General features: G+C 47.9%; 7 protein-coding genes across 7 annotated transcripts; 4 read left to right on the top strand and 3 right to left on the bottom strand.

Annotated features, from left to right (window-relative positions):
- Positions 1–145: 145 nt before the first annotated feature.
- On the top strand, positions 146–4,423 carry F4812DRAFT_463558 (IDO-domain-containing protein; the record flags this gene model as incomplete). Its single annotated transcript, XM_047938226.1, has 8 exons — positions 146–475; positions 527–1,428; positions 2,144–2,388; positions 2,464–2,684; positions 2,774–3,068; positions 3,116–3,200; positions 3,251–3,823; positions 3,874–4,423. 8 exons carry the CDS (start codon positions 146–148, stop codon positions 4,421–4,423), a joined length of 3,201 nt encoding a protein of 1,066 aa, XP_047786044.1.
- Positions 4,414–6,172, top strand: F4812DRAFT_446174 (xylose isomerase-like protein). Its single transcript, XM_047935620.1, has 3 exons — positions 4,414–4,627; positions 4,755–5,821; positions 5,889–6,172. The coding sequence occupies exon 2, from the start codon at positions 4,886–4,888 to the stop codon at positions 5,768–5,770; it is 885 nt and encodes a 294-aa protein (XP_047786043.1). The 5' UTR covers positions 4,414–4,627; positions 4,755–4,885; the 3' UTR covers positions 5,771–5,821; positions 5,889–6,172.
- Positions 6,173–7,207: 1,035 nt separating this feature from the next.
- Positions 7,208–10,009, top strand: F4812DRAFT_239292 (uncharacterized protein). The gene is made up of 3 exons (XM_047930615.1): positions 7,208–8,313; positions 8,373–9,900; positions 9,995–10,009. The coding sequence occupies exons 1-2, from the start codon at positions 7,538–7,540 to the stop codon at positions 9,868–9,870; spliced, it is 2,274 nt and encodes a 757-aa protein (XP_047786042.1). The 5' UTR covers positions 7,208–7,537; the 3' UTR covers positions 9,871–9,900; positions 9,995–10,009.
- A 2,421-nt stretch (positions 10,010–12,430) lies between these two features.
- On the top strand, positions 12,431–14,403 carry F4812DRAFT_446159 (S-adenosyl-L-methionine-dependent methyltransferase). Its single transcript, XM_047935619.1, has 5 exons — positions 12,431–12,581; positions 12,647–12,705; positions 12,774–13,560; positions 13,628–13,754; positions 13,808–14,403. The coding sequence occupies exons 2-5, from the start codon at positions 12,655–12,657 to the stop codon at positions 13,851–13,853; spliced, it is 1,011 nt and encodes a 336-aa protein (XP_047786041.1). The 5' UTR covers positions 12,431–12,581; positions 12,647–12,654; the 3' UTR covers positions 13,854–14,403.
- Positions 14,404–15,813: 1,410 nt separating this feature from the next.
- Positions 15,814–17,659, bottom strand: F4812DRAFT_446156 (putative nicotinate-nucleotide pyrophosphorylase). Its single transcript, XM_047935618.1, has 2 exons — positions 16,549–17,659; positions 15,814–16,487 (listed from the first exon to the last, which is right to left on the bottom strand). Exons 1-2 carry the CDS (start codon positions 17,375–17,377, stop codon positions 16,390–16,392), a joined length of 927 nt encoding a protein of 308 aa, XP_047786040.1. The 5' UTR covers positions 17,378–17,659; the 3' UTR covers positions 15,814–16,389.
- Positions 17,660–18,110: 451 nt separating this feature from the next.
- F4812DRAFT_463553 (uncharacterized protein) lies at positions 18,111–18,896 on the bottom strand (the record flags this gene model as incomplete). Its single annotated transcript, XM_047938225.1, has 1 exon — positions 18,111–18,896. One exon carries the CDS (start codon positions 18,894–18,896, stop codon positions 18,111–18,113), a length of 786 nt encoding a protein of 261 aa, XP_047786039.1.
- Positions 18,897–19,471: 575 nt separating this feature from the next.
- Positions 19,472–21,097, bottom strand: F4812DRAFT_239114 (uncharacterized protein). Its single transcript, XM_047930613.1, has 2 exons — positions 20,307–21,097; positions 19,472–20,170 (listed from the first exon to the last, which is right to left on the bottom strand). The coding sequence occupies exons 1-2, from the start codon at positions 20,681–20,683 to the stop codon at positions 19,999–20,001; spliced, it is 549 nt and encodes a 182-aa protein (XP_047786038.1). The 5' UTR covers positions 20,684–21,097; the 3' UTR covers positions 19,472–19,998.
- Positions 21,098–22,290: the final 1,193 nt, after the last annotated feature.

Genomic DNA, 22,290 nt, shown 5'->3' with positions numbered 1-22,290 from the left:
CCCCTTTCTCTAGCTTGCCTTTTAAATACGTGATTACTTCGTAGGCAATTCCTGCTAGAGTATGTTGCACGTAAAATTCTCTATAAGCTCGTCCCTTTGCCTCTGTTTAAACTTATTCAAGTCCAAACCTCAACTGTGCTTCATAATGCCGGGTCGTACTCAACCTCTGCCAGATTGCGGCGGCATGACTCCACGTCATCATGAACTGCTTCGTAACTATTCGATCTCAAGAAATGGCTTCCTTCCGGAGAAAGAACCCTTGAACCGTCTACCAGAACCTTACTATACCCCCTGGGAATCTATATTGGATAATCTTCCGTCAATGCTAAGAGACAAGTCGATCCGGAAATCTGTAGATTCCATAGGGGTTCTTTCGACGGGTAGACTCGCCAAAGAGGAAGAATGGCGGCGGGCTTACGTAGTGCTATCATTCTTAGCTCATGCGTACATCTGGGGTGGTGAAAAGGCATCAGAGGTGTGACAGATCTTGGTATATCTATTGCATATATGGCTAACAAGCGTTTAGGTGCTCCCCCCAGCGATATCTGTACCGTTTCTTCAAGTTTCGGAGCATCTCCATCTTCCACCGGTTGCGACGTACGCGGCTCTTAATTTATGGAACTTTACCTGCGATGGACCCGACTTTCGAGATCTCGACAAACTGGGGGCGATGCACACATTTAGTGGCACGGAAGACGAGGCATGGTTCTATTCGGTATCGGTAGCGATGGAAGCGGAAGGCGCCTACATAATTCCGGTTATGCTCCAAGCACTCGAAGCGACTCAAATCCGGGATTATTCGGCGATAACCAGAGCGCTAGATCAACTAATAATCTGCATCGGGAATCTCGGCAGACTTCTCGATCGAATGGATGAGAGATGCGACCCGATGGTTTTTTACCACCAGATTCGTCCGTATCTAGCGGGAAGTAAGAATATGGCGGCTTCGGGACTTCCCAATGGCGTCTTATACGAAAACGAACAGGGATTACTCTGTTGGAAACAGCTGAGAGGTGGGAGCAACGGGCAAAGCTCGCTTATTCAATTTCTTGACATTGTCCTCGGAGTGGAACACACGTCGCCTGGGGGTAGCACGGGTGAAGCCGTAACAAGTTTCCACGAAGAGGTCCGCTCCTATATGCCGGCGCCGCACAGAGCATTTTTAGAGCACGTCTCACGAATGGGTAGTATAAAAGAGCTCGCTCGCGAGCAGTGTGATTCGGAGAAACAAAGACAGATGCAGCGATCATTTCGAGCTGCCACCAAAGCGCTCGGTGACTTTCGCAATAGGCATATGCAAATCGTAACACGATATATCATCGTACCGTCGAGGAAACAGTTCCAAGGTTCGGTGGTGAATCTAGCCACCGCATCATCAAGGTCTAAAGAGGGCACAAAAGCGCAGTTGACTGGGACTGGGGGAACAGCGTTGATACCATTTTTAAAACAGACGCGTGATGAGACATACCTAGCGGGGGATACGATAGGAAGGCCATAGATGCCTAACCTATAGATAGAATTAGATATATAGATGTGTACCGTAAGTAAGGCGTTGTTTGTGTTTACATGCAATTGTCAAATGTTAGATTACCTAGGTTGGTCAATTATGTGGTCCTGTTGAGGAGTACTTACCTTAGGTTAGGAGGCTGGGAGGTACCTAACTCTTCCAGCTTCCGAAGTTCCGGCATCCGCGTTCCGGTACCTCCTATTTCCAAAGCTGGAAAGTTCAAGTTCTTAGGTACATCTTTAGGTACTACGGATCCGTAATGTTATGTAATTGGCATAAGGAAGTACCCAACCTTTAGCATTACCTGCCCAAGGTGTAATAAACTTTATGAGGGCCAAATATTATCGTGATCGTCAATTATTGTAAATACCTCATCTCGTGGTCAATGTCTTCTCCAATGGTTCGTACGCGGATTGCTAACGCTTGCGATACGTGTAAACAACGCAAAGGTAAAGCCGGTATTCGCCTGTCGCCTATTCAATTAAAGGGATGGGATGCTATGTTTCCCGTAAAATGCAACTCTGATTAACTTTTTTGAGCAGTCAAATGCGACGGAAACTTACCATGTAGTTATTGTAAGCGTCGGCGAGGGGATTTGACTTGTCGGTTTTCTCCCCCGACTCGTCGCCAATCTAGAAATCCCAGGACACGGGATTTGCCTTCTCCGGCGTCTCCTGCGGTAGTCCAATCACCCGTTCCGTCCGTGAGGCCGGATGCATCTACCGATATTCCCGTTTCTTCAACCGAGCCCTCTTGCGGTTACACGCACGCTCAAGGCCGCACCTCGGATGACGTCGCCCTCCGTAGCGATGCCTCCGCCGAAGAAGAAGCAGACGTACCCCGCGAAGCCCGATTATTGTGTGATGCTCACGGAAAGCTAAGTACGTGCATAAGCTTTTCCGAATAACCCCTTAGAGGGAGACTCGCAAATGATTCAAATAGCTAATCAAGGGCAGCCTTCGTCGGGGATTGCGCTCCGCTCTCTCTTTTCCAGACTGTACGCCAGATAGTGACATCTCGAGTCGATCCGAACGCCTTTACTGCGCAGACAGGACAAGCAGATCGGGTTTCTATGCTGGAAAACTCTTCCTCTCATCCGCCACTCTCGGCTATCGGCAAGGAACCCCGTGTCGACTCTAATAGAGTACCACGGCTAGTTCACTTATTTACATCAGCGGTATGTAACCTCCTTGGTCATGTACCCTACCTACATATTAAATACCTGGTACGTGTGCGATGCATATCACTGTCTAACCTCTGTCGCAGACCTCGGGACTAGTTAGTCTCTTTGAGAATGAGCATCTGACGAACAATATATCGGCATGGATTAACGACATAGGAGGATCCGCCAATGCCATATCCGCAGTCAATTACTTAGTCCTGGCTATCGGTTCGCAGTCCGTCGACGAAGAATCCGCCGCCGAGCTTTTTCAACATGCGAAGACCTTGGCCCTATCATCCCTCGGTGGCGATTTGGGGATTGAGACGGTCCAGGCTTTCGCCCTCATCACCATATATATGCTTCGAGCATGCCAGATTAACGGAGCTTATCTTTTCTTTGGTGCGTTGAATATGGAAAGGGTTAATTCTAGTCGCTCATGTTTAAAGGCATCGCCGCCCGGGCGGCCTACTCGATTGGCCTTCATAGAACGGAAGTGAATACTCGGTTCGGATCTAATATGCATTCTCAGAGGTATGAACCCCTGCAACAATTCATTGCTACCGTTTTTCTAACGACAGTAGGGATCGCCTTTGGAAGAGCTTGAGAGTTCTAGACTTATTTCTCAGCATATCTATGGGTAGACCACCATCTATGTCGGATATAGACTGCACCGTACCGTGTCGTACATTTAATGTTAACGGTCAAGAGCAGTACGAACTTTTGGATGCTTCGGTTCAGATTCTCTCCATCACCGAAGAAATCGTTCTCCGAGTATACTCTAGAAGAAAGATTTCTTTACAGCTCACGGAGGGAATATCCCGCCAACTTCGAGATTGGTCAGGTAGATGGCTTTCTCGCTTAAAACAAACCGTTGCCGAACCGTCGCGGGAGGATGGAGCAGAGACCATCGGTGCGTGTCAAGTCATGTCTTCTTATTATTATGCCGTTATGCTAGTGACCAGACCCTTCCTGATGTACGAGTTGTATAAGCGTCTACCAGATCCAGATATTCCCACTGCGGCCAATGGCGGTGGTGACAGCTCGGGGAGGGTAAAGCTAGCAAATGCATGCATTGATGCTGCAAGTTTGATGGCCGAATCAGTAGCGGGTTTGGTAAATAAGCAGATCCTAGACGAGCGCATGCCGTTGATAGTGTAAGATAACCAATTTCCGAATTCTCTTGCGTGTGCTAATCTGCTGGAAGGTCGTGGCTATTCGCCTCGTCTTTAGTGCTTGGTGTTGGTCTCCTCGGGGGCTTTGGGCGAATACTCGAAAAATACGCTTGGATGTCTATCACCGGACTGGAATACTTTGCGAGGGGCGACGCGCATGCTTTGCAATACTCGCTTATTGCCAAGTCCTTATTGTCTAGCGCTCTAAAACACCTTCAAAAGCAGGACGTCGACGAACGTCTTCGAATCACGGAGAGCTCGTCCAAGCTATTCGGACTAGTGCCAAAAGAACGGCAACCCCATGAGGCCCCTCCACCCACCCATGATACCCAGCCAAGGATGCTCCCATCGGACCCGGGGACGACCGATATGCCTCAGAGTCTACCAACGCACGATCTATTCCCTTCGCCATTTCACGACATAGATCCGGCCCTTCTATCGTTAGGTTATTCGTTTGATTCCACAGCAGGTGCCTTTCTAGGTAGAGACCAGCAGGATCGTATTGATCATGTTTTTGGTGCCCTAAACCTATTCCCCTTATTGGACGGCAATGGTCATATAGATCTCGTCCATAATTTTTAAACAAACGTTAGGTAAGCAACCTGGTAGATATATCACTTATGGTGTTATTTTGAAGTCTCTATTGCTTTGTCCAAGATAAAAAAAGTGAGGTCGGTGATATTTACATACAGGCTACGTAGGTCTTATGTGGGAGTGATTGCTCTGCGTTCGTTGACGTCATCGGATCCGAGATCCAATAACAAGATATAACTACAACAAATCTACCTAACGGTATAAGTTTACTACCATTTCTTTTCTGGTTACCTCTCTTCACCTTTTAGCAAGTCACCTTGGGACGAAATACCTAAACGTAAATTTGTTGCCGCCCGAAACTAATTTTCTCGCAAGATGCCAATAGACTACCAGGGCTCGAAAATCCCAACATGTTATGCTACCTGCAGCATCGGACATAAGGAGTCTCATACGCTTCCCTTGAAGCTTAAGGCCATAGCAGACGCTGGTTTTGACGCCATCGAACTATCTATGCCAGATATTTTGGCATATGGTAAGATGCTCCATAGTCGAGAACCAGACCCCAAAGACTATGACGCACTTGTGGAGGTTGGAAAGGCGATCAAAACACAAGCGGAAGAGCACAGGCTGAAGGTTTTGATGCTGCAACCTTTTGCCAACTTCGAAGGGTGGCCGAAAGGCAGCAGCGAGAGGAAGGACGCGTTTGAGCGTGCCGAAGGGTGGATACGTATCATGGAAGCTGTTGGCACGGACATGTTGCAAGTAGGGTCATCTGACGCAACCGGGATATCATCCTCGATCGACGACTTAGCTGGCGACTTGGCCGAACTAGCAGATATGTGCGCCGCCAAAGGGTTCCGCATCGCGTATGAAAACTGGTGTTGGGCTACGCACGCTCCGAATTGGAAAGACGTGTGGCGCATCGTTGAGAAGGCCGATCGGTCAAATCTCGGTCTCTGTCTGGATACCTTCCAAAGCGGCGGCGGCGAGTGGGCGGATCCGACCACGAAGTCTGGATTAATCGAGGGTATCTCGCGGGAGGATCTCGAAGCGAGGTGGAAGCAGAGCCTGGCCGAACTCAGCAAAACAATCCCGCCTGGGAAAATCTACCTCCTACAGATCTCGGATGCGTATAAGATGGACCCCCCTATTGAAGCCGAGCAAAACAAAGAAGGGTTACGACCAAGGGGTCAGTGGAGTCATGATTACCGGCCTCTCCCTTACGACGGGGGCTATCTTCCCGTTGAAGACTTTCTAGGGGCTGTGCTTCAGACTGGGTTCAGAGGCTGGTTGTCGATTGAAGTATTTGACGGGAAAGGACCTAACAAGTACTCCGACATGCTCGAATGCAGCCAAAAGGCTATGTCTTCACTTTCCAAGATGCTGGGTCAATAAGGTTTGATGTCGAAGGAGTAAGACTGCTATGAATAAACACGATCAAACAAGCTGTTAGATTGGAACTGTTAGCTTTGCATACCTGTTACCTCCATTGTTTGGGGAGGTAGATAAGTACCTTGCGCAGACCAGTGATGCCTAACCGGAACTCACCTAATAAACAACGATTTACCTAGGAGATGCCTTTCCTAATTCCAAGCACATATAATACAATTGCAATCAAATATTTCACAGTTGAAGGATTTCTTATCTTATTTGATGACTGTTAAAGGGAACCTTTTCAAATATCACCGCGCCGCGCCGCCCTTCACCCTTTCGCCTAAGTCGGTAGTTGAGATATATGCTTCTTGGGCCTTGGGTGGTCAAATTGCCGAGGCTTTTTTTTTTTTTTTTTTTTTTTTTCAGAATTCGGACGACGGCGACAGGGAGCTTGTCCTCCTAGCTAAGACTATCTCATATCAGACGGCGGGGAATATCAACAAAGAGCGAACCGCCGGGACATGGAAGTCCATCGGGGTTAGCGCAGCTGAAGCTCTGCTCTCAGATGGTATTTTTTCACCCATCATTAACACCAACAGGACAAGCAGAACTGAATTGAATAAGTGGTTGGGGCCGCAATATTATCTTTACTAGTTGCCTACAACGGACTAGGTACATATTTTTGAAAAAAAAAATAAAAAATTGTATGAAGCATCCATCAGCTTTGTGCGATCGACTTTGGCTTGAGGCAATTACGTGTTGAACCCCAAGACATATCAGCGAGCAGGTAACTGTCAAAAATACGAAGTCGATCTCGTCGGCGTGGTACAGCCGTACCAATTTTGCGGCTGTTTGTTGCGTTTGAGGTGTTTGCCGGGGTTCACAGGGGTCGTAAATTGAGCCATGTAAGGTACACCAGGTACATCACATCCGTCTGAGTGATCGACGCCAGGAATTCTCACCGCCAAAGAATCTAACAAAAGGTAACTAACTACCTGGTAGGTACTTCTACTTTGTATGGTATGCACTTGATTTAGTTATATGTGTACCTAAGGTAAAAAGCTAGCCTCTGTTGCCGTGTTTACATGCTGGCATATCATCCAAATTTCGTCTCCGACGTTTATATTTTCACCTGCTTGTTTACATCTAGAGAAGTCATCTAGCGTCGGTGTGGTTGTTCCACAGCTTATCGTAAAAAAGGTATTAGGCTTGGGCTATTGAGCTGTTCAACGATGACGCTAGGGAATTCCTAAAAGGCGTGCTAGCTAGGATTCGCACAGCGGTAAGATCGTAACATGCCTTCCATGATAGCCGTGCTTCATAGCAATACCTCGTCCGTTTATGTCGCCGATAGCTCTAATAAGTCAGGAATGGCATGTTATTATTCAGAGGAAAAGTCAGCTTTATATAAGCTTGGTATGAGGTTATCACTACGATGTGGTATTTACTTGCGGCAAATAGATTGCAACTCTTATATTAGGTACTCAGGTACGAGGTAGTAATAGTAAACAATGCGGCCTAAGTTACGGATCGCTTCATGCCGTGCCACCATCCCCCCCGGCCTCGATCTTGCCCCATTGGCCAGAGTGAGAGGCGCGTCACCTACCTAAAACGGAAATCCATAAGTGAATGGAGACTCATGCGCGGCGCGGGGGAAATTACGTATAAGTTGGTACCTGTCTGCGCGTCCGAGTCTTTGTTACGTTTGTTTACTGTCTTATCTTCGTACGCCTCTCAAGCGGATGAGATAGTAGGCAGTAGAGAATCATCAGTTCGTAATCGACAGCCATGAAGTCCTCCGCTGTCTGCGCCTTGGCCTCTGCTTCTCTGGCAAGCTGTTCTAGGATAGGTTACAGAGACACGAACACAACCACTTCGGCAGCGCCAACGGCCACGGCGAGTCCTACCGAACCGTGCGCCATTGTAAGCGCCTCATGGGCCGCACAGATTAGCGCCACTCCGACACCCACCGTGGAGGCGTCAATCGCGTACGAATGTCTCAATTCCGTCCCAATTAACAAGGAGGCCGCTCTCAAGTTCATCAACGAGCTAGAGCCGTATGTCGAGTGGCAGTCTGACACCGCCTTCAAGAAAAATCCGCCAGCCGATTATTCTTATCCTCCCACAGATCTTTGGGCGACGATAGCCGACGTCAAGGCTGGTATAGCCGCGGACAAGTACCCCAATGAATATTCGTGGCAGTCAGACTTGTACAATAGGCTTTTCGGATCCGCGCACGACGGCCACTTTGTTGTTTACCCGGATGCCCTATCTAGCGCCGTCGAGTGGCAGCGGCCATTCGCTCTGGTGTCGATCAGCGAAGAGGGCCCAGATGGTTCTGCACCGGTAATCAAGGTGTACGACGATGTCGTGTCCGGCGTAAAGCCGGCGTCGGCAGTGAAGCTCATCAACGGAGTTGACGCCGCCACCTACGTCGAGGATTGGATCAATCTGGCTTCTGGTAACCAGGATGCCGACGCCGCATACAATTCTATGTTCTTCGAGAAAGCCTTCGTCGCCGAGAATAAGAACCGAGGCTATTTCCAGACGGGCGGTCGCGTAAGGTATGATTTTGAGAAAATGACTCGGCTGTACTTTCGAAATCGAGCTGACAACTGTCTAGATACATCTATCCCGGCAACATTACCTCGTTCACCTTCGAAAATGGAACGGTACTCGACCTACCAAACGTAGCCAGGCTGAAGAATACCTGGGCAGGTGTTGTTGACGGTCCATCCTTCTTCAAGACTTTCTGTTCAGGTGCAGATATTCAAGCCCTGGCCACTTCGACGACATCTGCCACTGCTTCATCTACGACGGCGACACCCGCGGCTACGAGCGCAGTCCCCATCGTAGGATACCCCGACCCTGTCATCATTTCCGGTGATTCTTCTATCTCCGGTTACTTCATTGACCAGCCCGGCTTTGAAGATGTGGCGGTTCTAGTCATGCTCTCTTTTGCGCCCGAAGACGCGGTTGAGTTTCAGCGCGTCGCTCAGGATTTCTATGCGGCTGCTGTGAAAGCCGGTAAGAAGAAGCTTGTCGTTGACGTACAGGCAAACGGCGGTGGATACATTTTCCTCGGCTACGATGGTTTCCGTCAACTATTCCCGGATATCGTCCAGGAAGGCCTAGGACGTTGGCGGCAGCACCCTGGGTTTGAGGCTCTGGCTAAGGTGTTTTCTGACATCTCTGCCGGCTTCGACCCTAATACTGCCCCTTCCGACATCATCAACGCATATGAGTCCGTCTTTAATTGGCGATATGACCTCAACATCACCGACGGAAACTTTACGTCTTACGAAGACAAGTTTGCACTACAGGAATTTGGCGGTGACACTTACACGAACCTGATGCAGTGGAACTTCAATGACCCCCTAAGCACGGTGAACGATACCTACGGATTCGGTACCGATATCACAGGCTATGGTAGCCGGCGGAACTTTACGCGCCCCTTCGGTGGACCCGAGAATGTTGTACTTCTTCTCGATGGGTATTGCGCATCAACATGCACCTTATTCGCCGAGTTTCTCAAGGCCAATGCGGGCGTGAAGAGCATAGCCATGGGCGGACGGCCGACCAAGACAGGCCTGATTCAGGGCGTTGGTGGAGTAAAGGGATCGCAGAGCTACGGCTTCGCAGACGTTTATTCGCAGGCTGTAACGGCCCGAAGATACACGAATGATTCCGCTATTCTCGAGACGCTAGACAAGTATACGACGTACGTCAGCGAACGCAGCACGGCGGCTAGTCTGAACGTGAAAGACCAGATCCTCCGTGGTAATGTCGAGGACGGCATACCCGCACAATTCGTCGTCGAGGAATCAGACTGCCGGCTCTGGTGGACAGCCCCCATGGTCACCGACATTACTGAGCAATGGAAAGCGGCCGCGACGGCGGCTTTCAAGGGTGGAAAGTGTGCGTACGGCGCTATCAACCCGTCGACAAACGGCACGACAACTAAGAGAGCAACAACATCTATTCAAGCTCTTCCGTCCTTTGGCAAGCCGAGATTCACCGTCCCGACCAAGGTAGGGACCAAGGTCCCGCCTAAGAAGCGGGACGTTGGGCAGAAGAGCTCCGTCTTCATGGCCAATCAATTCATGAAAGTTGTGGACTAGAGAAGAAAATTCTATCCCGGCTATTACGATGTAATATCACACCCGTCATTATTACTGCTTGACCCCACACCACGTCGAGGCGATGTAGACTAGTGAACGCTGACTAGGGTCGATAACGGCTTAGGGTATATAGGTACCTTTGGTAGAATGCTTTACTTACCATTACCTTGCACATAATATAACTTACCTTGATGTAGTAAAATACGAAAGCGTCCTTAGGCGGGTATGAAATGGTGTGACATATCTACTAGTGCCCGATCTCAGGTTGGCATTGGAACTTAGATACCTACCTAACCCTAGGTGGACCAGGGGAGAGTGCCTATTTAAAGATAGACGGATTTGCGGTATGTTGTGCTTATTAGATGTCACCTTAGTCTCTTTGCACCGCAACTTGTCGGCTCTATGGAAGTCTATAGACACAGTTTCCATGGCGTGATTCGATTTTCTCGTGCTGCAGGAGGAAAGACTTGTTCGTTAAAGCCAACCAATAACTTGGCGTCACTCGCGCCGCTGTGACAGAAGGAGGACGATACAGACATGGGGAAGTGATGAATATTGCTCACCACCACCAACACCTTTTGCTCTGATGACCCCAACATCATGCCAGGATCTGCTGGCATCCTAATATTCCAAGGAAATACTTGCGTCTCAACGCAAGAAAGTGGGGGTTATTCGAGTATACTCACGGATCTAATTACGATTTATGGCTGACGGTGCCGGCGCTCTTTTTAGCCCATCCTCTTAGCTCGAGCCGTCGTTGATCCTTCTTCCCCGATGTCCAGTCGCGAGTCTCGAAAGTAAGATATCTATTTCTCTTTTCGGTCTTGCCTGCATCGATGTGCCGCATCAAGGCCACGATCTTGACGTGCTAGGGTCGCGGACATGATGCTTACGGGTGCGCGTTACGGTTACACAGCTCTTCCCTTCCCGCAGCTAGTCGTAGATCCTTAGGGCTTTCAAGGGTGAAGAGCGAGAGTCTACGTAAAGGTTGGCTGCATGCCTAACCTAATAACACCATTACATGCAGGAAAGTATGTTAGACAGACTAACAGGTGGCTGCTTAACGGCCGCTTGTGAACCAGACCTCGTCTAGTAAAGCGAATGCCCTTCAAAACCGCACACATATATTCGCACTAGATAAATCCGCTTTGTTGTACATTACCTTAGGAGGTAGGTAGCTACCTAACCTACATCTCATCAGTTCAGCATCCCACCCTCCATTACGGCTAAAATCAGCCCTACATCTACAAGCGTCAACATTCACACTCGGCAATATACAGAAACGCTCAGACGTCAGTATCATCCACGTGGCCATGTGGTCACCTGGAGCACATGGGCGTTCTATACAACAATATCATGGTTTATACGTACTGCCTCATAACACGAATTCTTATTTCAAGGTCTAATAAGACTTCATTGGGGTTTAAAGACGACCCTAGATATGGTATCCAAATGGGTTTATCTTGAACTAACCTAAATATGTAAATATGGAATCATTACCATTTCCTTCTGGAACAAAACCCTATCAGGGGTCATCTACGTACAGCGACTTACGTATCTACCTAACTAAACTAAGCTACGTGCTTTAAAAGATTAGGCCATTTTTAATGCTAGGGCTAGTACATACATTAGGCCAGTCCATATCAAAAGAAATGCTAGTCACCGTTATCCACCGATGGACATCATAACGTCGTATTAGGGGGTAGTTTGGCCATGGTAAGCCACCAAGCCTACAACGCTTACTGGTGGACGTCCCTGCAGGGACAAGGGCACAGAACCACTGCATGCGCGCTTCGAGAAAAAAAAAAAGTAGTCTAGAAGACAACAAGTCACACTGTCGTTACAATGCAGTTACAATCCTCCCCTACGATCACGTCTAACTAGACGGGTTATTAGACGTCCGACGCCATATAATTCCTCGTGCCACCTAGTAGTTAGTAGTAGCGTAAGGAAATAATCTTCCCAACGACATCATAGTCCACGCGGGCACCTAGGGGGCCGAACTGTCAGTATCGCAGGATGCGCTTCGACCCGGCATGGCCCGCTCTTGAGCCAGTAGGAATCGGACCGTTCTAGCCTATCCACATACCGTTCTTCCCCAGAGTGGGCTCTTTCTGCAAAGCACGCACTGCAAATGCAACTTGGACTGCAGCATTCGTTGCACCTCTCAAGATTATCCTGTCACAGGTAGGATCCATCAGCTGCCTTCATGTACGTTCCGGGATTCCCCCTTGGTAGGAAAAAAAGCCTGTTCAGGTTCAGGCTCAGGTTCTATTTACGTTGTCTCCGTTACCCGGTGCAACGACTTGCGGCTTTTGATATAACCCTAATCGAATGAGATGCGGGTTACAGAGATCTGACCACCTGAGTTTTAAGCCTTAACCGACGTGGATCGGCTCGCAAGACACATTCGGGGTGCAAAGGCAGGACTAGCCGAGGACCGGCGACGGATGTGTTGGCTCGACGTGCCGATAGATGTAATTATGCCGCCGCTCACTGGACGTTCATTTTAACGTATAATTCAATACAGATGCTGACGAGCAGTGCCTCTAAACGGTAGACCAGCTGTGCTGGAACCCCAACGCAGAACTGTGGTAGAAGCGGTGGATCCTCCGGCATTTGTACCGCCTAAGACGATATCCCGAGGAAAAGAAGGCGACGCGCGTGATGAGATATCAAGGCGGTATGGTCGCTTTCGAAAATCATAGAAGGTAGGTACAATTCAACCGCGACAAGTGAGGAAACGAGTGTTAGCCGAGAATTAAGTTGATACAAGTCCTGAATATGAGTCGCTCGTCGAGAAAGGAGGAGGCGGCGGAGACCAGCCAACACGAAGTAAGCCTTTTGAGAGAAGTTCCAAAAGTTTTCAAGCCAATTTTAGTAACCTCAAAAACAACCTTCAGGGCGGACGCTCTGCAGAGGACAACAGCGACTCTAGCTCAGATGCGGATTCTATAGATCCCAGGCTGAAAGACATGCCATATATCGAAGCTTTTGGTCGTCGCTACCATATCTCAGGCAAGATATTTCTACCTTTCGACAAGAACGAGCGCGAGAGGATGGAAATCCAACACAAGCTATACAGACATTGCTTAGACGGTGCCTTGACTTCCACTCGGTTACCTCTGCAAACAAGCCAAATACTAGATCTAGGTACCGGTACCGGCGTATGGGCCATAGAAATGGCAGCCCGTTACCCCCAAGCCCAAATCACGGGAGTAGACGTATACCCGATACAGAGAAGGGCAAGGATACCGCCGAATGTCAAGTTCGAGATCGACGACGTAGAAAATACGTGGAAATACCCGGACAACACGTTCGACTTCATCCATGCGCGTAGCCTGGCCGGCGGTGTGCGAGACTGGCCAGCGCTATTTCGCCAGGTATACAATAAGCTCAAGCCAGGCGGGCTCTTCGAGATGACGGAGATTGCCCTTAATATCTTCGATTTTGACGGCAAGTTCGCAGAGGCGGAAATGTGCCCGGAGTTTCTACAGATATGTCGGGACCTGTATAAAAAGGTCGACATGGATTTTAACCCGTCACCACACGTTCCCGACTGGCTGGTCGAGATCGATTTTGAGAAGGTAGTCCAGAGGAGTGAGATACTTCCACTCGGTAACTGGGCCCAAGACGAGAAAATGAAGCTACGCCAGAGATTGGTGAACAGCATAACGAATGAAGACTATTGTACGTTTTCTTTACTCCTTTTATTTTTTAATTTTCTTATTATTACTACTAACATCCTTACCTATAGGCACATTGGACAATCACTGTGGCCTGCTATTTGAGAAGGGAGGTTGGACAAAAGCTCAATATGATGCTCTAATGCCAGCGTTTTGGAAAGAAATATTCTCTGAAAATATTCGACCCTACATAAGAGCGTAAGTCATTCCTACCGTAATTTTTTGACCAACTAGCACTGACCATATGCTAGTGTATTTACTACTGCGAGGAAGCCTCGTGAAGAGCGTGTATCTTGATACTGTTTTACGAGAAGTCATAGCTACTTCTCACGCTACGGCTTACGATGACAATCATAATTAGAAGTATTCTTCAAAATGCAAAGGAAGTAACGCAATAGAAGGGGCATTTATTTTCTTGCTTTTATTCCCCTTAACTCTCAAGTCACTCTGTAATTATTCTTACTTGCTACTACTAGAAAGGCTAGGCTTATTATCTTAGGAGTTTGGTAACTAGAACACCGTTGCTCCATGTCAGTAATCGAGCAGGAAACTATCGTATTTCACCTGTCATATTTGTCGTCCCCGCTTAGTAAGTTTGTCACCAGACGAAAGATGTGCAAAAAGTGCTAGATCAGAATAAGCCGGGACATATCAAGGTCACAGCGGAGCAAGGACGGCTCAAGCCACCTCGATACTATCCACGTTTAGGGGGAGGGGGGGTGTATTAGCCACGCTGTATACGCAATAAGAACACCTGCCTATTCAATACTCGGCTCACATCTCACCGTAGGATTCGCATCATGTACATACATACTACACATACATATGTACCTCACACATAAATGCCTACCTGGGTAGCATACATACATACCTGCGCAGATCTGCACACAATAGTCAACAGCATTGTGGATTCAAGGGATTTCAAACCCCGACTCGTTCGTACGAGCAAATAAAAAAGAAACGAACCCGCATGCCAGCCCACCGATTAGCCTGGTTTGTCCTGCATCTCGCCAGTTCCCCGTGAATTATCCGGTGACAACCTACCAGTTTCGTTTATCATACACGCCACGATGCCTTGCTTCGTATATAGAGAAGGTACAGGCGACCAACAAGCAAACCCAGCAGTTCTCCTTTGCCATTTATTTCCACAGCTTTCGGTCGCTCTCCCTACCTAGGTAGGTATACGTAGTGTGTCAGACTGGTCCGTATCGGCGACTAGTGATCACGGGGAGGGTTCGCACAAAGGCACGTGGCAAGATGTGTGCACATCTAGAAGAATGTTAGAAACTTACCAAGACGTGCTACGGCATTGCAGCGCGGCAATTGTCGAATAGATAGACGACCTTCTGAAGTGTTTGAATGTTCTTCGGGCTTCTCGGCCATGGCATCAGAGGTGTGTACCGTGTCCACTCAGCGGACGAATGAATGGGCGACACAACGTGGGAGACAAGCAGACGCCCTATTACTCCTTAGAGAACCCGGCTTGCGAGAGGCTGGATGCACCGCCAATCGGCTTACTTGGCTAATACTTCATAATATTTACTAGATCATCAACGCACGTCATACAAATTCCCGTAAGTTTCGCAATGAACATCTCATATGCCTATAACGGACAAGGAGAAACGCCTTGTAGTTAACACCACAGCTGAGGGTTTCTCTTCAGGAAGTGAAGAATGTGAAAGCACCTAAGCTAGCATGCAGCCACGTCATATGCGTACCATAGTTGGTGAAAGGTTGGAAGCCTCTTTCGGTACATACGAGTCGCTAAAGGTGGCGGATATCGATCTTTTCTTCCCGTGAAAGCCGCCTATGTGTGTTATTTGGCTTGGGTACCTCCTATTACAATCTTTGACATAATAACTCGAGGTCTTTTCGGAGGATAAAACTAGAAAATATGGATCTCTTAGGGCATGTGTATCCAACGTTACTATCGCCATCAAGGAAAATTCTAGATGTAGGTTAGGTATGTACCTAAGGTTAGGTCGGCAGTAAAAGGTTGACTGCAAGGGGTGCAGAAAAGCCTTATCAATGCGCCGCGTTACTTAACCTCTCTAAATAAGCGCATAAGAACCAACATATTTACACGGAGCTAGTTCCGCCGGATATGTTGAGGGAGTGTTGCTTAACGCCAGTCTGGGGTATTATTCATCTTTCGGGTGTATCTCTAATTTTGACCCCTTTTCTAATGGTAACACGATGGGAAACATAGCCGAAACTAGAGGGGAGCGAAACAACAAACTAACATAAACCAAAGGTAAAAAAAAAAAACATACAACACCAGGGATTCGCTGGTCGTCACCGACCCAACTACTAGTCCGGCAATATCCAGTTTGTCTAGGGGAGAGCGGACGGGATCCCGAATTTTCTAGATTTTATGGTCGTATGTGAGGGTCGAACGTCTTATCACACTTCATATGCAAAGGTCAGCGGTCCATGCTTGCCCATATCCAACGGAAGAAAGGATGGTCATTTTCGTTGAAACGCAAGCTTTACTTACCTACCTACCTAGGTACCTAATTTATAATAGGTATTTTTATGACAGAAAGCAAATAACTGTTGCCTATCAGAGTCTTGGAGTAAAAGGCGTATTGCAAACGATAAGCACGCCGGGAAGGTGAAGTGCGAAAAGTTTTCAGATGTACGATGCTTGCTTCATTGGATACGTGGCCGAGGTTTTAACCATATACAACTACGTGCATAAATTCCCGGCTTCCAACACCGACTCTCCGTGTAACAATCTCGAGCTCGTGCGCTGGTGATCATAGCCCTATATCCGCGGCGATTAATGCCTGCCCTCTGCACCTGAGGTAAATGTGGGAGTCTCCAACTAAGACTATGAGCTGGGGGTAATTTCATCCTGGTTAATCTTTAGCGAAAAATCCACGTGTGGCGTGCCTTGGTGGATGGCGCTCGTGGAAATGATATCGACACCTAATATACCGTTGTCAGCAATAAGGGAGAGAGGGAGGGGGAGGTGAACGAGAGAGCTAACCTTGATGAGCATAGTTAAACACGTTGTCCTCCCGCAAGCCTCCAGAAACCTCTATTAGGAACTCACGCTCTCCCTTCCATTTCTCCCTCAGGTTCCTAGCTGCGGCTTTGACACCATCGCCTGTGAAGTTATCCAACATGATGACATCGGCGCCAGCGGCGATAGCCTCATTGGCCTCTTCCTCGTTCTGAACTTCGACTTCCACCTTGAGGGAGAATCCGCCGACCATCTTGGCAGCCTGGACGGCATCAGTGATACTGCCACGGCTCCAGACGTGGTTGTCCTTTAACATAATCATAGAGCTCAAGTCCATTCGGTGCGTATCCGCCCCGCCGACCAACATGCCGTACTTCTCGACAAGCCGGAATCCCGGCGTCGTCTTGCGCGTACCGGCCAGAATACCTTCATACCCAGCGCTGCGTAAGCTAAGCAACATATCGCGGCTGACGGTAGCGATTCCCGAACAGCGCGCTAGAAGGTTGAGCCCAACTCGTTCGCCCAGTAGCAGGCCACGCGCAGGGCCGGTGACGGTGGCGACTTTGGTTTTACCTGAGCCGTCCTTGGGACGGTCAATGTAGCCTCCTTCCTTGGCATGCCATTCGACCTCGCAGCCGCACTGCTTGAAGATCTCGGTGAAGAAGGGGATGCCAGCAACAATACCGGGACTTTTAGCCCAGAGAGTAGCGGTTCGGGGATGCTCGCCAACGACGAAACCGGCGTAGTCATAAGATGGCGTGTCTTCGGCCAACCATGCGGCAATTTGAGACTTCCAGCTTGGGGGCAAGAGATGCTCCAGAGAGCCGTGATGGATTGGTTGATCAAGATGCATTGGAAGAGGTTAGATGACGATGATAATATGGCGGGATGTATGATGATAAGAGGTAGGTTGGAATTCTGGGTTTGTATTGGTCAGGATGAAGTCGACTCAGGGTTTCGGATCTGAATCTGCATTAAAAGGTAGTACTTAACCTACCTGTAAATTAGAGGTACACGCAGCGTATGCACTACCTAATATACAGTATATGCCGTCGCAGTTTAGGTACCTAGGTACCTATAAGGTACTTTGATTAAGAGATAGTTTGAGCCGGTTCAACCCGTGAATCAGATAGGTACCTCCTAACCTAAGGTACCTAATTGCTATGGTGGGGGCGGGGGAGGGGCACTGCCGATACATTCCGTAGCTTTAAACGCTTCGACCACTGTGTCATGTGCCACGTCATACACGCACGCGACAAGTCGCGTCTTAATCAACCTTGAATGAATGTAATAAATCTGATTAACCCCACTTCCTAAACCTTCTCATACAACCTGATGAACTACCTAGTGTACAGTCCATACCTGAAGCTGGTATGATTTATGAAGTACCTACCTAAGGTACCCTTTTCCAATCCCCCTCGGCTCAGTACTTAGAGTCATCCAACCCTCTCTCTTCCGTTGTTGCGTAATAAGTCCATTTTCGTCGTCTCACCAACCTCAACAATCTTGCAGGGCTTTCCCGTTTCTGATGAATTCGATAGTCTTGGGTTCACCGACTTTTACAACGGCCTCTGCTGCCTCGGAATTCATAGTAGCTCGTCCAACTTTGAAGAGTCGTGGTATGGCAAAGGAACTCGAGAGTTCTGCTCTTCAGGGTAACTTTGATAGGCGGTAAAGCCACCCGGTAGAGATATAAGGTAGGCTCTAGGGCCCGAATAATCCCTCGCAGCTATTCGGTAAGCTTCGGGGAATCTTTCCTTATGTCGTGCGAACTGGTCCTTCAATTCACTCATGTAGTCGAAATCAGCCATCGGATGGGCATTCGGCGAAGATGATCCCTGGTCTTCAGATATCGGATTGAGTGGTCCTGCTCTTTGGGGGGTTGGGTTCGCCGATGAGTTGATCGAGTTCGAAAACGCTGTCGATTGCGCTTGTGCCTCTTCTTGCAGTTGTGATTGTCGTTCTGGGTTTGTGCCGTGGCTCGTTTCTGATTCTTCCCGCTCAAACGTCACCTCAACGTTTTGATATCGGATCAATGGGCCGAAGCGCATGATGCATCGAGCCCCCAATTCTAGGTATTCGTTTACCCACGCGTGTCTAAGGACAGGCAGCAGCAGTTCGGGGTTTCGGTGATTGATCACAATTACCAGCTTCCTGGAGCTCTTATGAAAGATAGTGCCATAATCGGAAAGACTGCGGAATTGAAACCCGAAGTGGCGTAAGGGGAAAGCCTGAAAGGTGCAACTCACCACGCCAAGATTGTTTTGAGGAGGGCGTGAGATGAGGCTTCTAGTCATGCTGATATCGTCTAAATTGTATAGGTGTGGTCTTATTCCAAGTTGCTCCACGCTAGGAGGAGTCGAATCAGCCATGTTGTATGAGAGTTTGGCTTCCACGGGATTAGTGTTGGTAGAGGGTCGATAGACGATAGTTGATAGATGATAGACGATAGGCGATAGACGATAGACGATAGACGAGGTCAGGCAGCTAAATATCAAGTAACCAGGTAAGCAACAAGAGACTTCGACGAGGTGCAGAAAAAAAAAACATTTCAAAAGAAAAGGATCCGCACTTCTTAAATACCAGGCCAGGGAGTCACCCTCGACGCTACAGCAACCGTGAGTGCGACAACAATGTGCAAAGTCGAAACAAACTAATATAACACACACGAAAAATACCTTGGATGTTACTGTGGAAGCTGCGTCAAGATTTACACCCGCTCGGCGTATGGTCAAACTCTGCTTTAGGTAACTTTTGGGCATTGAATATTGCAAGGCTTACATTGGCAAGTCACCTAGAACTCTAGACTGGTCGCCAAAATAATCACAGCTTTACTCTCAAGGGATATTTCATGGTCGAAATACACAGGGTCTATGCGAATTTTTCAATTTCGTAAACATATAGGTCCAACAAAACAATAAACACCATCCTATGTAAGCACCACACTCCGCCCTCCATCCTTTCTTCTAAAGCTGATCGGTAACAGGTGGTAATGCACTTTCCGGTCTGCCATGATTGTTAGCTGCAAGGAAGTTCTGCTTTTGAGACAACCGAACAAATTTAAAGAGACAATGAGGCAAAATATCTTCTAAATGGAAAATAGGAATGAATATTCATAGAAGAAAAACGAGAGGAACAAATCTAACTATGACCATAAAATAAAAGGGCGAACGAGTAAAAAAAACGACCACTTTTCCAGGCAAAAGAGAATCATCAAGCGCCACCGATGCAAGGCCCCAAACCAAAGTACCTCGCCATGCAGAAAGAAATATAGAAAAATGCAGAAAAATACCGAAAGAAAACCCCGAGTCTAAATAAAATACATTTCCCCAGGAAAAGAAAGAAAGGCAAAAAAAAGGAAAGAAAAAAGCAGCTTTCGCAGCATATGATGATCTAAACCCCCAAGAAAGACAGGAAAACCCGTGCGATGATATCTAAAAAAGAAGAAACGGAGAAAAAGGAAGTCGGTTCAACTTAGTACCATGTCGGCGCGGCAGACCAGTGCCGCAGCATATTCTCAACTGCCTGCGTCCATTCGTACTCGAAGCACTGCGCGAGCTGGTCGGCTTCTTCTTGCGTGGGATCGCGGCCTCCCCACATCTCTCTACGCCAAGATTCCGCTTGCGCATACGCCGGGATGAGGCCCCTATTATCAGACAAGATGAGAAAACGGCGGCAACTTGGAAAATTGGATGGGGGGATGCTTATGCTTATGGTGAAAGGAGGGAGGGTTTCCCAGGCGTGCGCGCGTGCGGTTCATGTGGTTCAGGAGATGGACTTACTCGTCACGAATCTTCACCAGGCATAGCCATGCCAGGTTCCAGCTTCGGTTCGAATTCGGGTCGTTTCGAACGAGGTGATGCGCCTGGTCAACTAGATCTCCCGATATGGGATAGTTGCGCGTCAAGCCTCTGAGTTCCGTCAGGAACTGGTTGCTGTTCACATAGTAATCCCACGCGGACGTCATCGGGGCCTGGAACGCCTGTGCGTCTTCCTCGTTTTCGCAACTAGCGGCAACTCGTTCAATTCGGCATAATTCCGTAAGTGTGTTAACTCGGTGAGTGCGGAGCGACTCGATGAGCTGCTGGTGGGATGACTGTCTTCCCTTGCTACTGCGGGAACTTTTCTGGCCATGTCCACCTGATCGCGATGAAGACATTGAGAATGTTCTTGCTGTAGAGCTTAAGGGCTGCCGGAAATATTGTTGGTGACGGAATTGATCTTTGTCTTTGGTAGAATATCTCGGGATAATTTATTCGTCCTGTTAAAGGTTCTCAAAGTCGGTTGCTTCCGGAGCTAGATTTTTCTACTCTTTGGTGGGTGTTCTTCTTGGGGGACGAGTTTGACTTGAATGTCTTACAGTTGAGGGGAGGTAGTCTATGTTTATATCTTCAAGTCGAATAGCTCGAGAACCGCCGTTGATAGCATGAATGTTACTAAGAATTTGACAGCCAGATAACCAACTAACTCAAGCCTTTAAAGTCACCCTCTCGGGTGCTTCCATATAAGGAAGCAATGCCAAGCTCAGAATGGAATTTGGAATCATCTAATCATAGCCACATGTCTTCTTCACAGTATGATATGAGGCAGCTATATCGAGAAAACGTCTGAACAGTATAACAACGATGTCGCGAGAATGCGCCGGCATTCACAATTAGTGAGAAAAAACCATGGCAAGTCCTAGAGAAACACCCCGCTCATGACTACATACGGTCTAGCCATGAAGCTATCCACGTATAAAGATTCTCGTCGAAAGCTATGGCCGCGTCATGAGGCTCACCAATGGTGGCACTCCGGACCAAACGTAAGTGATAAGTGAGACTTGACTTGGGACACTTGCGGGCTGACGCTGACGACGGACGATACCCATCATGCTGGTGAGTTTGCATTGCTGCTATTCTATTATTGAACTACCTACCTAGGTTAGGTAGTTATTACTTAGTCCGGTATAGAAATAGAGGGTAGATACTAGGATGCCAAAGCTTCTTATCAGTAAGGATAGTAAGAATCGCATTGTGATTAGACCCGTAGAAAAACCGAGGCGTTTCCTTAAGAAAGGCTTAAACAGAAAGCGGACAAGACTAGAAAGGAAGCTATCATGCGATTTAAGAAATTGTTTATTTTTATTTTTTCTTAATTTTTTTTTTTAAAAAAAAAGAAAAGAAAAGAAAAAGAACGCATCTCCTGTCCACTTCCAATGGGATTTGAGGGTGTATTCCGTCGTCGACTTACCCTTGACAAGGTTAGATCGGTCGTCCCGTGGTAGCGAACAGCTATTCCTTGTCTGTAAGAATTTAGCGCTCTAAAGCTGTGAATCTGGGCTGAATCGGGAATTATTGTAACTCCATTCGTAATTAAGAGGCTGATTTACTCCAAGGACACCCTTGGTAGATGACAATTTTCGATTGAGGCTATCTTGCGATAGGGGGTATCCTAAAGAGTTCAAGCAGCTAAGGGTAGTAATAAGGTTGAAATAGCTTATGAAGTCTAGCTGGGCCATTGGCAAGATTCCATCTCTGTAGTGAATAGGATACCTGTATCTTCTACCATCAGGACATCTTGCTTAATCGCATCTAAGTTAATGCGATAGGCGGGTAGGGTGCTGCCAGAAGGAATAACCCTAGGTAGGTACCTTTTACATACCTATCTAGACATCTTACTCCTTTCCCATGGGAAGTCAATGCGTTATGGACTTGCATACTCTGAACAGCACCGGTGAGAGGAGAGGCTGAAATAAGCTCGACCAGTAGCGTTGTTAAGTTGCGA

The sequence above is a fragment of the Daldinia caldariorum genome (assembly GCF_022478825.1).
Source record: "Daldinia caldariorum strain CBS 122874 unplaced genomic scaffold F4812scaffold_25, whole genome shotgun sequence".
Classification (NCBI taxonomy): Eukaryota; Fungi; Ascomycota; class Sordariomycetes; order Xylariales; family Hypoxylaceae; genus Daldinia; species Daldinia caldariorum.
The sequence above is the reverse complement of the archived record's forward strand: the minus strand, read 5'-3'. Positions and strand labels throughout refer to the sequence as shown.

Bases quoted from the DNA above. Each gene is read 5' to 3' on its own strand.
- F4812DRAFT_446174 (XM_047935620.1), top strand. From the start codon at position 4,886: ATGCCAGATATTTTGGCATATGGTAAGATGCTCCATAGTCGAGAACCA.
- F4812DRAFT_446159 (XM_047935619.1), top strand. From the start codon at position 12,655: ATGAGTCGCTCGTCGAGAAAGGAGGAGGCGGCGGAGACCAGCCAACAC. The intron at 13,561-13,627 runs GTACGTTTTCTT...CCTTACCTATAG, and splicing joins CATAACGAATGAAGACTATT to GCACATTGGACAATCACTGT. The intron at 13,755-13,807 runs GTAAGTCATTCC...ACCATATGCTAG, and splicing joins ATTCGACCCTACATAAGAGC to TGTATTTACTACTGCGAGGA.
- F4812DRAFT_239114 (XM_047930613.1), bottom strand. From the start codon at position 20,683: ATGTCTTCATCGCGATCAGGTGGACATGGCCAGAAAAGTTCCCGCAGT. The intron at 20,171-20,306 runs GTAAGTCCATCT...GTCTGATAATAG, and splicing joins CTGGTGAAGATTCGTGACGA to GGGCCTCATCCCGGCGTATG.
- F4812DRAFT_446156 (XM_047935618.1), bottom strand. From the start codon at position 17,377: ATGCATCTTGATCAACCAATCCATCACGGCTCTCTGGAGCATCTCTTG. The intron at 16,488-16,548 runs GTTAGCTCTCTC...ACGGTATATTAG, and splicing joins GTTTAACTATGCTCATCAAG to GTGTCGATATCATTTCCACG.
- F4812DRAFT_239292 (XM_047930615.1), top strand. From the start codon at position 7,538: ATGAAGTCCTCCGCTGTCTGCGCCTTGGCCTCTGCTTCTCTGGCAAGC. The intron at 8,314-8,372 runs GTATGATTTTGA...ACAACTGTCTAG, and splicing joins CAGACGGGCGGTCGCGTAAG to ATACATCTATCCCGGCAACA.